This window comes from Moschus berezovskii, chromosome 10, assembly GCF_049115385.1.
Source record: "Moschus berezovskii isolate FMDL1 chromosome 10, NW_MosBer_1.0, whole genome shotgun sequence".
Lineage (NCBI taxonomy): Eukaryota > Metazoa > Chordata > Mammalia > Artiodactyla > Moschidae > Moschus > Moschus berezovskii.
The window spans coordinates 23,786,513-23,802,876 of NC_142469.1; the positions used below are offsets into that span (position 1 = coordinate 23,786,513).

The 16,364-nt window shown below is 40.5% G+C and overlaps 1 protein-coding gene across 1 annotated transcript in view; it reads left to right on the forward strand.

Annotated features, from left to right (window-relative positions):
- SH3BGRL2 (SH3 domain binding glutamate rich protein like 2) overlaps positions 1–16,364 on the forward strand; it is a 69,751-nt gene that overhangs the window by 38,958 nt on the left and 14,429 nt on the right. The window contains exon 2 of the mRNA XM_088840549.1: positions 7,015–7,200. Coding sequence (XP_088696675.1) covers positions 7,015–7,200 — 186 coding nt within the window. The remainder of the gene's footprint in view (positions 1–7,014; positions 7,201–16,364) is intronic.

A 16,364-nucleotide genomic window follows, 5' to 3' on the forward strand; every position in this document is an offset into this window, starting at 1 on the left:
TCCCCGAGAAAGTGAGCTTTGAGCCAGAAATGAGGATCTGTGACCTCGTGCAGAGCTGGCAAACTTTTTCTGAAAAGGGCAGCTGGGAAATACCTTAGGCTTTGGGAACCATGCTGTGTGCGCCTGTGTGCTCAGCCGTGTCTGACTCTGTGACCCTAGTGGACTGTAGCCCACTAGGTGCTTCTGTCCATGGAATTTTCCAGGCAAGAATACTGGAGAGCATTGCCATTTCCTTCTCCATGGGGGATCTTTCCAACCCAGGGATCGAACTTGCATTTCCTGCATTGGCAGGCGGATTCTTTACCACCTAGCCACCTGGGAACCATACAACTTCTGTTTAACGGCTCAACGATGCTAATTTTTCTAGGGTGGAAGCAGCCGTGGAGAGTATGTGAATGAATGGATGTAGTTGTCTTCCAATACAATTTTTTTTTTTTTTTACATTTTATTTTGGTCACACCGCAGGGCATGTAGGATCTTAGCTCCCAACCAGGGATCAAACCTGCAGCCCCTGACGTGGAAATGTGGTGTTTTAACCACCGGACCACCAGGAAGGTGCCTACAACTATATTTATAGACACTGAAATTGGTATCTTATAGAATTCACATGTCATGAAATACTATTATTCTTTTGGCTTTTTTTCAACCACTTAAAAGATAAAGACTGTTTTTGAGGGCTAGAATTGGTCTGAGGGCCTCCCTGTGTTAGAGCCTGAGAGATTTAACAGTGTACTTTGCCCACCTGATATGAAGAGCCAACTCATTAGAAAAGACCCTGATTCTGGGAAAGATTGAGGCAGGAGGAGAAGGGGACAACAAAGGATAAGATGGTTGGATGGCATTACCGACTAAGTGAACACATGTCTGAGCAAGCTCCAGGAATTGGTGATGGACAGGGAAGCCTGCTGTACTGCAGTCCATGGGGTCGCAAAGTGTCGGACGCGACTGAGTGGCTGAACAACTTCCCTTTAATTGCTTTGGATGACATGTAATGGTGTTTGGTTAATGATAAGGTGAACTGCAACTTTTGTGCTTCGGTAGATACCTTGCTATTTTAGGTCCAACAGCTTTGTTGTTGCTTTGTGAAGAAAAGGAAAATTCATCCGTTCACCTAGTGACAGATACTCATTTCACTTATGTGAAATTTATGCCTTATAGCTGTTATTTCTAGACTCTGCTGTGCAATAGTAACTTTTATTTTCAACCCATCATACCACAGTATTGCCGAAGACATTTTATGTAGCAATTAAGAGTTTTACTAAATAGCATTGCATTGGGATGCAAGCTATTATAGAGTGGCTTAACTAATTGTGGATTTATTTGTCTAATAGCGAAAGGTTAGCTTGGGCTGCATAAGACTAGTGTGGCAGCTGTAAAATACCAAGGACTCAGGTTTCTGTTCTTTTGCTTGACCACCACCATTTTTGCATAAGGCATTGGTTTTCACGTTTGCCAAATAGTTTCTGTACCTCCAGACACCACAGGTACATTTCTGCAAGAGAGAATTTGTTGTTGTTGTTCAGTCACTAAGTCATCCAACTCTTTGCAACCCCATGGACTGTAGCTCTACAGGCTCCTGTCCTCCAGTATCTCCCGGGGCTTGCTTATATTCATGTCCACTGAGTCAGTGATGCTATGTAACCATCTCATCCTCTGCCACCCTCTCTCCTCCTGCCTTCAGTCTTTCCCAGCATCAGGGTCTTTTCCAGTGAGTTGGTTCGCATCAGGTGGCCAAAGTATTGGAGCTTCTGCTTCAGCAACAGTCCTTCCAATGACTAGGTGCAAAATGGGCTTCGTCTTTACATTCATTAAGTGGAGCCTTTCCAAGGAGCGGCCGCCTCACATCTCACTGGGCAGCACTGTGTTCAGTGATCGCCCCTAGTTATGGAGGAGTTTGAGTCAACAAAGTTTTTGTAGCTGAGCACATTGCTTTCTTAAATAAAATCAGCCTTTGGTTATTAAGAAAGAATGGGAGATTAGCTACTGGGTAAATAACTAGCATTATCTGCCATGGCTTGTAAGTGTTTTTGTTAAAAAAAAACAAAAACAGCTACAAGGCTAAATTTACATGGGGGTGAAGGAAGCGACAGACGCCCCACAGTTTACTTGTTCTCTTTCACAAGTTTCTCTCCCCAATTTCCTTTAATATTAATTGTAAGGTGTGTTTTGTTCCAGGACAGTTGAAATAAAGAATAAAGCTCCTTGTCAAGGAAGTGATGGTGTGTATTATTGTTATCTGAACCCTGGGTTTATGCCAGTATGTTCAGTGCCCTTGATGGCTTCCTCTTGCCTTGTGGGAACAGCCTTCCATTACCTGGTACCCCAGCCTCTCCTGGGTCCTGCCCGTCCCTGCCGCTCATCCCTGGCCTCCCACTGTTCCAACCACATTCACCTGATAACTCTCAAAATCAGCCCTAGTGCCATGACTCATCTTCCTTCCTGAGGCTGGTGTTGTAAGCAAACATCCCCTTGAAACTTCCTTCTCTGGGGTAAATCTCTCCCTTTAGTTTATTTGGTTGATTTGCTATCATATCAGTTTTCTGTGACCTTAGTTCTTTTTTATTTTTTAAAATTTTGCTCCCTCTAAATTTCAACAAGAGTAAAGCAAAATAGATTTCGATTCACCTTGTCTCAAAAAAGTGAACTTTTTTAAAACTGATACTGCATTCTAAAAGATTTTTTTTATGTGCTGTCAAATAGCAAACTCAACAATAATAATTGGAAACATTAGACATTATGTGCCAGGCAATATTGTAAGTTACACATAATTTAAATGTAACCCTTACAGTGAGCCAATGAGGTAGATAATACTATTGTTCCTATTTTAGAGATGGAAAAACCGAGGCATAGAGAGGTAACTTGGCTCAAACTCACCTAGTAAATAAATGAAGAAACCAGGATTTAGAGCTCTTTTTTTTTTCCTTTTTTTTATATGTATAAAGAGTCAAGGAGGTCAGTGAACAGCACAGTGCCCAGAGTCCAGCTTCACACCCTGTTAGGAAGCATGATTTATTTAAAATGCCCCAGTTCTCTATGGACTTGGACTACCATCCCCCTCCAGGTTGTTTTCTATGGGACGTTCTTTCTCAAATTAATTTCTTGTTTAATTAATTTCTTGTTTCTTGTTTAATCTTGTGAATATAGACGCATTCACATTTTTCAAAAAAGTGTACATCCATAGAGTGCTAACTCTTGCTCTCACTGTGTCCCCCTTCTCCATGCCCTGCCCCCCTGGGCCACCACTTTTGTTAGTTTTTTTATATAACCTTCAGCCATTTTTCTAAGAAATGAAAATACAAGTAAATATAGATATGTTCCTATTTTTTTCTATTTTTTAAAAAAACTGCTTAGTGTACACACAAATGTTTTTTTTCCACTTATAAACCTTAGGAACCTTTTCATAGCAGTGTCAACAGTACATACAGAATTTCTCCTTTTTTCTTTTTTTATTGATTAAAAAATTGTTTAGAAAGTATCCAGGTGTTTTATTTTATTTTTTGGTGGCACCATATGGCATGCAGGATCTTAGTTCCCTAACCAGGGATAGAACGCATGCCCCCTGGCTGCATTGGGAGCTTGGCATCTTAACCACTAGACCACCAGGGAAGTCCCTCCTTATTTCTTTCTAAGATGCATAGTATTAAAGTGGTCTCTTTGCACATAAACCTGGTCATGCCTCTCCTGATTTTCTCTTAAAATACAGATATAATTGCATTTAGCTCCTGATGCTACCATCAGCCATTGCCAGTGTGATTGATGACCTGTCCTTTGCTTCCTGAAAGTTGATAAGATATAATGATGCATCTGAATTTTCTTCTTAGAGTAATGACCATTTTTCCACCAGTTTTATTAAGGTATAATTGACATACAACACTGTATAAGCTTAAGGTGTATAGCATAATGGTTTGATGTATGTATACACTGTGATTTGTTCACCACAATAAGTTTAGTTAACATCCATCACCCCATGCCATCTGAATTTTAATATTCTACAATACAGCTTGCAGATCCTGGTTTTAAGGAAGAGGGATGTTGAGACATGGACACTCCTAGACATTGCTAATGTAAATTGGGAATGTAAATTGAGGTGGCCGTGTTGAAAGACATTTTTAGCTTGAGTCCTTCTGGAGTCTGAAAAATGTCTTTGCCCTCTCATCTGGCTTTCATTCATAGGGCTTTGTCCTGAAATAGTATTGAGGTGGTGGTGGCTTAGTTGCTAAGTTGTGTCTGACTCTTGTGATCCCATGGACTATAGCCCACCAGGCTCCTCTGTCCATGGGATTCTCCAGGTGAGAATACTGGAGTGGGTTGCCATTTCCTTCTCCAGAGTATCTTCCCAACCCAGGAATCAAACGTGGGTCTCCTGCATTGCTGGCAGATTCTTTACCGATTGACCTATGAGGGAAGCAAAATAGTATTGAGAGATACCATCAAAGATTTACAGGGACTTCTCTGGTGGTCCAGCAGTTAAGAATCCTTCCAGTCCAAGGGATGCAGGTTCAAGCCCTGGTCGGGGAACTAAAATCCCACATGCTGCAGGGCAACCAGGCTTATGAGCCACAACTAGAGAGCTGCAACTAAGTCCTCACACAGCCAAAAATAAATAAATAAAATACTTTTAAAAGGTTTATAAAGATGTTCACGTGATAGCGTTTCTAGTGGTGAAACTTAGAAGGGCACTGAATATTAAACACGACGGAGAATGAGATGGCTGGATGGCATCACCGACTCTGTGGACATGAGTTTGAGTGTACTCCGGGAGTTGGTGATGGACAGGGAGGCCTGGCGTGCTGTGATTCATGGGGTCGCGGAGAGTCGGACACGACTGAGCGACTGAACTGAACTGAACTGAGTATTAAACAACAGAGTAATACTTTTAACTATACATCTACATCATGAAATTGCCAGGAAGATATTAAAATTTGTGCTTTTGTAAAAAGTTTTAAATGACGGGGCAGTGCTCATGATATATTTTTGAATGAAATGGGCGGGTACAGCTATTACTGCTGAGTGTGATCCTGTGAAAGAAATGACCAGGTGGGCTGTAGGGGATTATAGTCCAGCAGTAAATACTGTGTGTGTGTGTGTCTGTGTGCCTCTATGTTTAGGGTCAGGAGGCTGGGGAGTAAAGAAGTTGTGTATATGTCTCGATATATCCTCATACTGAAAATGTTTGACCTTTTACCCACATTTTGGGGTAGTGGTGGATGTTATTATATGTCTATACCTTACATGTGACAAGTGAAAGTGTTAGTCGCTCAGTTGAGTCCGACTCTTTCTGTCCATGGAATTCTCCAGGCAAGAATACTGGAGTGAGTAGCCATTCCCTTCTCCAGGGGGACCTTCCCAACCCAGGGATCAAACCCAGGTCTTCTGCATTGCAGGCAGTTTCTTTACCATCTGAGCCACCAGGGAGAAGAACACCCACTAGGACTTTTATCAAAATAGGTGAACACTTTCAACCTCAGGGATGATGGACTCTACCTGATAGGGTTGTGAGGGAAAATTAAGTAGGATGGCTGATAACATTTTGCACATTGGAGTTACAAAGTAACATATATTCTGAAATACTATGAGTGAGGAGAAAAAGTTAACTTTTTCATACATGAGAAATGGCTTAATTCAAGAAATTAAGATAATGGCATTTTCAACTTGGATTTACAACCACACGGCAATTCTCTCCTTTTATAATATTGAGCTTAAAGATGTCATATTTTGCCAGCCTTTTATTTCTGTCTGTACTAATTATGCTATCTCCTTATTCATTCATAGACTTGAACCCAGTAATCTGGGTTTCCGTATATAGGGTATGGGCTTCCCAGTGCCTCTGTCCTCCTGGCATTTAACAGACTTCCACCTCAGAGAACCATGTTACTGAAGCTTTGGGGGAGGAGTCGGATTTGGGGGGTGGGGCTGGGAGGGATTGGTTGGGGCTGTTGAAGGTTTGTTCTTCAGCTTTTTATCTTCTGTGTCGGGAGGTCTTTCTAGCTGCTTCACTTCTCAAAAAATTCTTTCCTTTGGCCATTATAACATTTACTTCACCTCTTAAGTTTTTGTTTTCCTTTTTTAATGGCTGCATGTTGGCTTTGCAGGATCTTATTAGATTAGTTACCCAACCAGAGATCAAACCTGCATTGTCGGCAGTGAGAACATGGAGTCCTAACCACTGGACTGCTTGAGAATTCCCTTGTTTGGCTTTTATGCATATTTCCCAGAATCATTTAGAAAAAGCACACCTGTTTGTTCATATGTTTTATATGCTGTGTTGAAGATACTGAATATTGTCACCCCATCTTAGTTTGTTAATACCTACTTTAAATGACAAAGATTTGTAACAGTTGGAAAACCTGCACAGGTGTTTGCAGCTCTTCAAGAGCACACCTGACCCCTAGTGATTGGAAAGAGACATAAAGATCAAAGAAACGAGAAGGGTTAAGAAAGGGAGTTCAAAGTAAGGTGGTGCTTGCTGTTTACTCTCACCTTAGAATGGAGAACATTTTCCTCTTGTGAGTTGATGAAAGGACGCTTTCATGACAGTGGCTACAGCTGTGGAATATCTGAAAGAGGCTGCTGAGGGGAATAAAAATGTGGCCACTCCCAGGAATCAGTGAAGTGTCAACATCTCAGATGGGCTATATGTGGTTTTCAAATGGTTGGGGGCACAGGGGGTCTTTGTGACTGTACCCGTCAACTTCGAGTGTGAGAGAGGGAGTGGTTATGGCTCCCAGAAAGCTAAGTGAATCTCCCACCTCAGACCTAGTCTGTCCCTCCCAGACCGTCTGAGATGTGCCCCGGAATTCTGTTCAGAAATCACTGTGTCAGGGCCTGCTTAGCCATCTGCTTGATAACCAGGGAGTGGGTGGTATGTGGGGTCTGCAGAAATCACCTCTTTTGGAGGGGAGGGGTGGCTCAGTGGCCTTTGACAATGAGCAATCAAATCTAATTCACGTGGGAAACTTGTACATATGGTTTCAGAGGAGCATGTCTCCTTATGTATTTGTCTTCTCTCTGCAGATAAAGAAGAAACAGCAGGATGTGGTTAGATTTCTGGAAGCCAACAAGATAGAGTTTGAGGAGGTGGACATCACAATGTCAGAAGAACAGAGGCAATGGATGTATAAGAACATCCCCCCGGAGAAGAAGCCTGCTCAGGGCAACCCTCTGCCACCTCAGATATTTAATGATGACCAATACTGTGGAGTAAGTAGCTAGATTGTTACCACATCATTTCTTTGCCTGGGGTGCAGTTGGGGTTTTTCAGTGCAGACTGTGACCTCCTCACGTAGCACCTACCTATTCAGCTCCACAAATCTAACAGAGAGTGAAGTTAAGTGGACATGTGAGTCCAAGGTCACAGACTATGCTGTGAGACAAGGGAATGGGAAGATAAGCTGTGCATATGCGTGTTTATTATGTTCTACATTTTAAAGCATATTTTTTGATTCATACATTTTGGGGGACAGAATGGAAAGGGTATGTTCTTAAATATTTATTTCTCTAAAACTGCTAATACCTGATTATAAGTCAGCGTTTTCCTTTTTGATGATCATGAACCAGATGGATCGTTGGTGGTGGTGGTTTAATCGCTAGGTCATGTCCGACTCTTGCACCCCAAGAGCCTGCCAGGCTCTTTATCAGATGCCTTCTTGCTGTTTGTGGCATTGAGGAAATGAAGGCATTTTTCAACTAATTATCAATTTCCTTCTTATTCCTTAGGTTAAAATTTTTTTTTGAGAAATTTCTCTAATGAGTAGTTAGGATTTACTTTCTGCCGAGCTCTAAGTATGTAAGTCAGTGTTTATTTTGAGACCTGCACTGCAGTTCTTTAAGGATGGCCTGGAAAGGGGGAGGGCCTACAGTGTGGAGGTACTTAAGGTGAAATGAAGAACTGGGTTGTCGCTAGAATGGAGAAACGGGGTGACAGTGCTTTTGGTAGCTCAAAAGGAGACAGGTCTCCATGAACATGAGAGAGAATAGTTGTAAGGTTGTGCCTGGAGTCTTTGCATGTCATGAAGAGAAAATTGAACTGGGGGCTAGACACTGATCTGAGTTCTGGTACCACTTTGTGTTGGCTTGACACCTTTGGAAAGTCATGTATCCTTTATTCTTCAATGTTCTTCATCTTTACACAAAGGATGATAGTGTCTATCTTACTTCCCAGGATATTTGTGACTGTTTCTAAAGTACTCCTAAAACTCTGTACCCAGCCAAATCACCACTCAATTACAAGACCAGAATACAGGCATTTTCACAGCTGCAGAATCTGAGGAACAGAATTCAACAAAACCACTGGATTTTTGTTTTAAGTTTTCTTGCACTGTTTAACTAATAGCTTTCTTTTATTTTTTAATATTTACTTATTCATTTGGCTGCACTGGGTCTTAGTTGCCGCCTGCGGGATCTTCCATCTTTGTTGTAGTATGTGTGGCATGTGGAAACTCTTAGCTGTGGCATGTATGTGAGATCTGGTTCCCTGACCAAGGATCAGACCTGGGCCCCCTGCATCGGAGTATGAGTCTTAGCCACTGCACTACCAGGGAGGTCCCTAGCAGCTTTATTTTGAATTGTACAGTTTACACAAATTTTCAACTATTATCTCATTTTGGCCTGCAGGCATGAACGTATTGATACATTTTCTAGACTCTGTAATCATGAGTGGGATACACCCTTGGTTGCCATATCCTTTCCCTAATAAAATATGTGATCATGACACAAAAAAACCCACAAAAATAGTAACCTTTATTCTTATATAATAATGCAGCTTATTTCTTGTTGATGATGCCTCTTCAGACACTGAAGTGTGACCATCCTCTGCTCTCAACTTGTCTCTCCATTTCTCTGCCCACTTGCTGCTTATGCGGTTCAGGACTATCGGCTTCTCCTAGTTTTATTTTAAAAGTGGAGTTGTTTTTAATCCCTGTTGTTTCATAGCCCTCTTAAGAGGAGGGAGTAGATACATGTTTGCTTTGTCACAGTAAAAGCCAGAGTCTTCAGGGCCCTTTTGAGTAGAGGAATGTATTTAAAGAATAAAAAGGAATGTGATGTAGAATAAAGTTTATTCCTTTTCTTTATCTTCACTTCTTTATGACTTTCTGTGTATCTTTGCCCTATGGAGTCTATGGAATTTTTTTCAGGTGGGCTGGCAGCTGGCTAGAGGCTTCCATATTTATCAGCTGTGCCAGATAAATGGCATCTTCTCTGCTTGAGCAGAGTCAGTCCCACAGTGGTGGTGACAGCAGTGTTGTGTGTGCATTCTGTCTTTATAGTCTGTTCTGGCAACAGTTTTGAAGACAGTGTCTGCTTTTATCAAGGTCCAATAAATTCAACTTTGACAAAAACAAAAGAATTAGAGGGCAGTGAACCATGGCTTCATTCAAACCACCTGCTCCTGTGCACCTTCTTTGCCCAGTGACAGTTTATGAGTGGTCTTATCTGGTTGGATAACCTGTGGAAACCTGCCATATTGCTAATGACAGGATCCAGTAAGCACAAAGATTCTCCTGTTTCCTAAACTCGCTGGAAATTTTACTACTTTGTTTTAAATTGGATGAGCTAGGCCTGTGAGACATTCATAGCTGCTAAGCTGTTTGCTCACCAGTGTGGACAATTGCCCTGTCTCTCCTTTAACACTTGAAAATCCTGCCTTTAGCGTTTGAAATTTCCCACCAAATGAAAGCACCCTGGCATGGCTTCTTCGCACCCTAGATTTGGACATCGAGGAAATGATGCAGAAATAGCATCAGTTGGAGGTGGCTCAGTGAGTATCATGGAGTGATGGGGCCAGGTGGCTGGACACCGTATGTTTGGTGTCTTAAGGAAGCTGATACTGGGGTGTGGCCTGGATGTGTTCTTGGCTTCCCAGACATGGAAATTCTTCTTGTTTTCTAAACTGGATCTCCAGCCCTAATGTAGATTCTGTGAGTTCCCCCTATACCTTTATATATTTCTTTCAAGTTTCCAGTGTCTATTTCAGTTTGTGGGCAAGAACGCTTATTAATGCAGACTGGTGGTTCTATTTGCCTGAAATGTCCTACCATGAGCAAGATTCTTCTCTGGAAATGAAGTCCTAAAGGTCAGCATCCCAACATGTAGGCTTTTCTCAGTTTAGAAAGCTCAGATACTCATTTTCAAGGTTTAAACTCTGTTCTCTGTCTGTGGAACTGGCATGTGTGGAATGCACCAGAAATGAAGATGCACACATCTGCACAAAATGAAAACATTTCCTCCCATTTCTTTTCTCCCTCCCTATTTAGAAGTAAGAAAAAAAAAAAAAAAAAAGATTTGGATTTCTTTATATATTTTTTTTCTTAAAAATATTTATCATTAAATTCACTTTTTTGTTTTGGTTGCACCACTCAGCATGTGGGATTTTAGTTCCCCAACCAGGGACTGAACCTTTGCCTCCTGTAGTGGATGCACAGTCTTCCCCACTGGACCATCAGGAAGGCCCCCAAATTTACTGTCTTAACCACTTTTAAGTGTACAATTGAGTAATGTTATGTATATTCACAATGCTGTAAAAACAGGTCCCCAGAATTTTTCATCTGGCAGAACTGAGATTCTTATGCCCATTAAATGCACCTGTTGTCCTCTCCCCCAGCCCCTGATAACCATCGTTCTACTTTCTATATCTGTTGAATTCGACTAGCTTAGAGACCACCTAGAAGTGAAATCATACAGCCTTTGTCCTTTGTGCTATGTCAGAGGACGTAGCACAGTGTCCTTAAGGTTCATCCATCATGTATGTCTTCATCCATTAAGACTGCTGTAACAAGATACAACAGACTGGATAGCTTACAGACAATAGAAATTTGTTTCTCAGAGTTTTGGAGGTTGGAAGATCAGGATTACCCCACGGCTGGGTTCTGGTGAAGGCCCTCTTCTGGGTTGCAGATTGCCAACTTACTGTAGTATCCTCTTGTAGTGAATTGGTTAATGGAGCTGTAATCTCATCCAAGAGGGCTCTGCAGACCTAATCGCCTCCCAAAGACCTCTGGGCATTAGCATAGCAATGTATAAATTTTGAAAGGCTTCTGTTGTATGTGTATATCACATTTTGCTTTTCTACTCGTCCATGATGAACATCGGGTTGGTTCTTCCTCTTGGCTATTGTGAATAGTGCTGCATGAACATGGGTTTGCAATATCTCTTCAAGGTACTGTTTTCAGTTCTTTGGGATACATGCATAAAAGTGGAATTGCTGCATATCATATGCTAATTTTGTTTCTGATTTTTTGAGGAACAACCAAACTGTTTTTCACGGTGGTTGAACCATTTTATAATCCCATCAGTAGTGCACAAAGGTTCTAACTTCTCCACATCTCCGCCAACACTTGCTACAATGCTTGTTATTCTCTGTTCTTTGGGTTTTTTTTTTTTTTTTTGAGAGTAGCCATCTTAATGGGTATAAGGTGATATCTCATTGTGGTTTTGATTTGCATTTCTTTGAAGATTAGTGATGTTGAACGGCTCCTATACTTTCTTTTTTGTTTGTATATTGTCTTTGGAGAAATGTCTATTCAAATCCTTTGCCCAGTTTTTAATTGGGTTATTTGACTTTTTGTCACTGAGTGTAAGATTTCTTTGTATATTCTGAATATTAACCTATCAGGTATGTAATTCACAAATATTTTATCCCATTCTTAGGTTGCGTTTCACATTTCTTGATTGTATCTTTTGATGAATGAACTTTGTAAGTTTGATATTGACCCATTTGTCTCTTTTTGTTTTTGTTGCCTGGGCTTTTGGAGTCATACTCAGGAAATCATTTCTTGCCAAATGCAGTGTTATGAAGCTTTTCCCCTATGTTTTCTTTTAGGAATTTTGTAGTTTGGGGGTCTTATGTTTAGGTCTGTAATTCTTTCTTTTTCACTGATTTTTTTTTTAATCTGGTATAAAATAAGGGCCCAACTTCATTCTTTTGCATGTTGTTATCTAGTTTTCCTATTACCATTTGTTGATGACACTGTGCTTTTCCCATGGAGTGATCTTGACACTTTTGTTCAAGATCATTCAACTTGATCTTGAATGTGAGGGCTTATTTATTTGTTTATATTTTGGACTCTATTCTGTTTCACTGGTCTATATGTCTGTACAAGTACCACACTGTTTTGATGGCTATAACTTTGTAATATGTCTTGAAATTGGGAAGTGTGATTTCTTTATCTTTCTTCAGACTTGTTTTGGCTTGATATTCTGTATGAATTTTAAAATTTTTCCTTACTTCTGCAAAAAAAATGCCATTAGAATTTTGATATGGAAATGTTGGATCTTTAGATTGCTTTGGGCAGCATTGACATCTTGACAATGTTAAGTCTTTCAATCTATGCACATGAGATTCTTTTCATTTTACATGTTTCTGTTCATTTCTTTAAGCATTGTTTTGTAGCTTTTAGTGTTCAAGTCTCTTAACTCTTGGTTAGGTTAATTCCTAAGTGGGTTTCTTTTTTAGTGCTGTTATAAATAGAATTATTTTCTTAACATCCTTTTCCAGTTGTTGATTATCAGTGTGTAGGGACACAAGTGAATTTTATATGTTGTTTTCTTTTTTTGTCCTGCAGCTCTGCTAAATAAGTTTATTAATTCTTTCATTTTATTAAAAAGTTGGGAGTTTGAAATGGGAATGCAGCCAGATTTTATTTGACTTGGGGTCATGTTAACCAGTTTGTGGATTTGCCATCTAGCGGGGGAAGACACAGTGACCATACATGTAATTGAGATGAGCAGGTATGTGTTTGGCTAAGGATGCCAATACTAAGAGTTGGGTTGTGGGTGAAGTGTGGGAGAGAGATGAAGTGACGTGGAATCTGTGGCTAGAACTACTCATGTAGCGCCTGTCTAATGAAGAGAGGGGAGTTCAGATGGCAGACTTTTATAGAAAAACAACCTTTTGATTAGTTTCCATGAGACAACCTATAAAATTATCTATTATTTTAAAACTATTGAATTACTTTTTTTGCACTTTTAGATCTTAGTTGCAAAATATTAAATTTGTACCTAAGCATTGGGTGTATTGCTCACCAAATAAGATTACATTAATGCTATTGACTAGTTTTGTTTAAGTAATGATTTGAGGGACAGCTATGACTGCCTTTTCCCATATTACCTTGGTTACTTGGAGTCTGAAAGTAGATGACAGATAGCGTAGACTTCAGGAGGCACAGAAATGCTAAATGACCAGCAGTGGTTCTTTGTGGAGTCTCCTCCCCTTTTCTTTGTTTGGTATGAAAGGAAATGAGATATGTCAGCATTTTCTAACTGTGGGTAGAGGCTCAGAAGCACACTAGAATACCTAAATGTATGTGGTTGTATTGTTCCCAACTGCAATGTTTATGTAACTTTTGAAAAGATTGTCTCTGGGTGATATATTTTAAGTGTGTTTTAGAATCTTTTCTGAAACTGATGAACCAACTCCTTTAATTATTAGTTTTACAAACCCCTACCTGATACATGTAATTTTATTTTAAAAAAGATTACACAAACACATGCATATATATATATATATATATATATATATATAGTCATCCCTGACCAACCTAGACAGCATATTAAAAAGCAGAGGCATTACTTTGCCAACAAAACTAGACAGCATATTAAAAAGCAGAGACTTGACTTTGCCAACAAATGTCCGTCTAGTCAAGGCTATGGTTTTTCCAGTGATCATGTATGGATGTGAGAGTTGGACTATAAAGAAAGCTGAGTGCCGAAGAATTGATGCTTTTGAGCTGTGGTGTTGGAGAAGACTCTTGAGAGTCCCTTGGACTGCAAGGAGATCCAACTAGTCCACCCTAAAGGAGATCAGTCCTAAGTGTTCATTGGAAGGACTGATGTTGAAGCTGAAACTGCAGTACTTTGGCCACCTGATGCAAAGAACTGACTCATTTGAAAAGACCCTGATGCCAGGAAAGATTGAGGGCAGGAGGAGAAGGGAACAACAGAGGATGAGATGGTTGGATGGCATGATTGACTCAATGGACATGAGTTTGGGTAAACTCTGGGAGTTGGTGATGGACAGGGAGACCTGACGTGCTGCAGTCCATGGGGTCGCAAAGAGTCAGACACAACTGAGGGACTGAACTGAACTGAACTGGCATCTGCAGGGGAGTGGTTCCAGGACCATGAATGAGCATACTGTATCTACCATTTTGTGCCCTGCTTTGTTTCTCCAGCAAAAATAGCTTCCATGTCATTGCAAGCTTAAGTTTTTAGATATTGCATATTATTTCCTTGGATGGATTATTAGAGGGCTTCACTGGTGGCTTAGACGATAAAGAATCTGCCTATAATGCAAGAGACCCAGGTTTGATCCCTGGGTTGGGAGGATTATTAGAAGGAGTATTAAAACTTAGTTAATCGTCACCTGTCCTCCCACCTGCCATGGGCTATTTAGTTTGTTTCCAGCCACTTGAAACAACAGTTTGTAACTGGCAGACCATTCTAATCTCCTAGCTTATGGGCCTCTCCATGACCCACTCACATTTACCTGTGCTTCCTAGAGTTCAGTCACAGTCTTGTTGGAGAAACACAGAATTAGCTTTTCAAGTCTCCTTCAGGAAAATTAAGCACATTGTCTGGCAGCATGGTGTAGAACGTAGTGGTGGGGAGCAGCTTGGCCCCTGTTGAAGTGCAGTTGTCTGCAGTAATTTGAGTGAATAGGTTTTTTGTTAAAGTCAGTAAGAAAAATAAAAAGGAAAGTTAAAGTCCAGTTTTCATCATCCACAAGAGATGTGGTCTGTCTCTATAAAGTATGGATGTTGTTTATATAGGTTCAGGGCTACGGCATCCATGGATGTTATTTATCTAGGTTCTAGGCAAAGCTCTGAAAGTCACCCCACATCCATTTTCCTCATCTCCATACTCCCTTGATTAACACGTCCTGTGAGTTTTACCTCCTGCAAAATTCTGTCCTGTTTCTCTTTCAAAGCTTAGTTCAGGTGGGCCTTGTTGTTGACTCTCTCTAATTAGGACGCTGGTTATTCCCCATCCCCCGCATAGTGCCCAGACCTGTGTCTCATTACTCTCAACGTGACCTCTAGCTCATAGAATTTTTTTTCATGACTTTGCCTTCAACCAGTCTCTGAGTTCCTTGTGCTCACCCTCAGCAGACTCCGTGGCATATTTATCTTAGTACCTATTACCTACGAGAACACTAGGAACATAGAACATATTAACAAAAATGGGTGAATAGCTCCACAGATGTTTTCACTCAAGCAGATAGCTAACCCATTCTGTTGGATCTTGCCTTGTCAAGGTCCTGAGCATTTTGCATTCCTGTTTATTAATAAAACTCAAAGCCAAAGCCAAATATCTCAAAAGCAAGCTTATTGAACCAACTTCTAAATTTTACATTGAAATCTATTGGGGAAATCACCTCTGTTATGAAGCTCACCTGCACCGCAGGTAGAATTTTCTTAGAAACCTTTCGATCTGAATTTGAAAATCTCTTTTCCAAGGTTTTCTGTCTGAAAAATCAGAGATCTAATCAAGGGGAATCATCTTCTTCAAATGTTCTACTCTAAATGATCTAATGCACCATCCTCACAGATACTAGAGGGTGGTGGGGAAGGGTGATATCAATCCTTCTTTATTACTGGATGCCCAGAAGCATAGCATTTTAATTAGTAGTCTTTGCTGTTTTCTCTCTTCTGTATAGCCCTGTTTTTTATTCTTCTCTCTGTAAATGTTTAATCTCCCATTTTCACCTCGCTGAGATGTTTGTCTTAATATTCTACAGTGACACATCCCCAGGACGTGTCTTTCATGAAAACGATGGCTTGTGCTCTGAATGTTGAACATCTCCATCCATTCGGGGCACCCCAGTTGTATGCTTAGCAGTGTATTTTAGTAGATATCCAAACTGGCGGTTTTCCTTTTGTTAAATTTTTTCCTCTTTTCTGAGCCTACGCAGTTAATGAAAAGAAAACAAAATTGAAAAGCACTAAGACCGTGTTAATATCAGTGTTAAGATAATAAAGTCTGTCGACAGGAGGGTCCATAGTGAAAGGTCAGTCTCCCCCAGATTCCCAAGATATAGCCTCTTTTATGAGATAGGCTGCTTTGTGATTTGAAGTTATCACCTCCCTGAAAACCTAGAGATACGGAGAAACACAGAGATATGTTTCCCTCATGCGTTTCTCTCTATGTTTTAGATACTAGAGATACTAGTATCTCTATTCCTTGATTTTAAATTGGACAGTATTTGCTTTTTTCTTTAGAGGATGAGAAATTGGAATTCATATAGCTTCTCTCATTTTGCCCCCATTTTGATTCACAAACGCATGCACACATACACCACACACACGTGTGGGTACACACGTGTGGCGTTGCTTAAGTTTAGAACAGTGACGTCTTCTGTACCTGTAAAA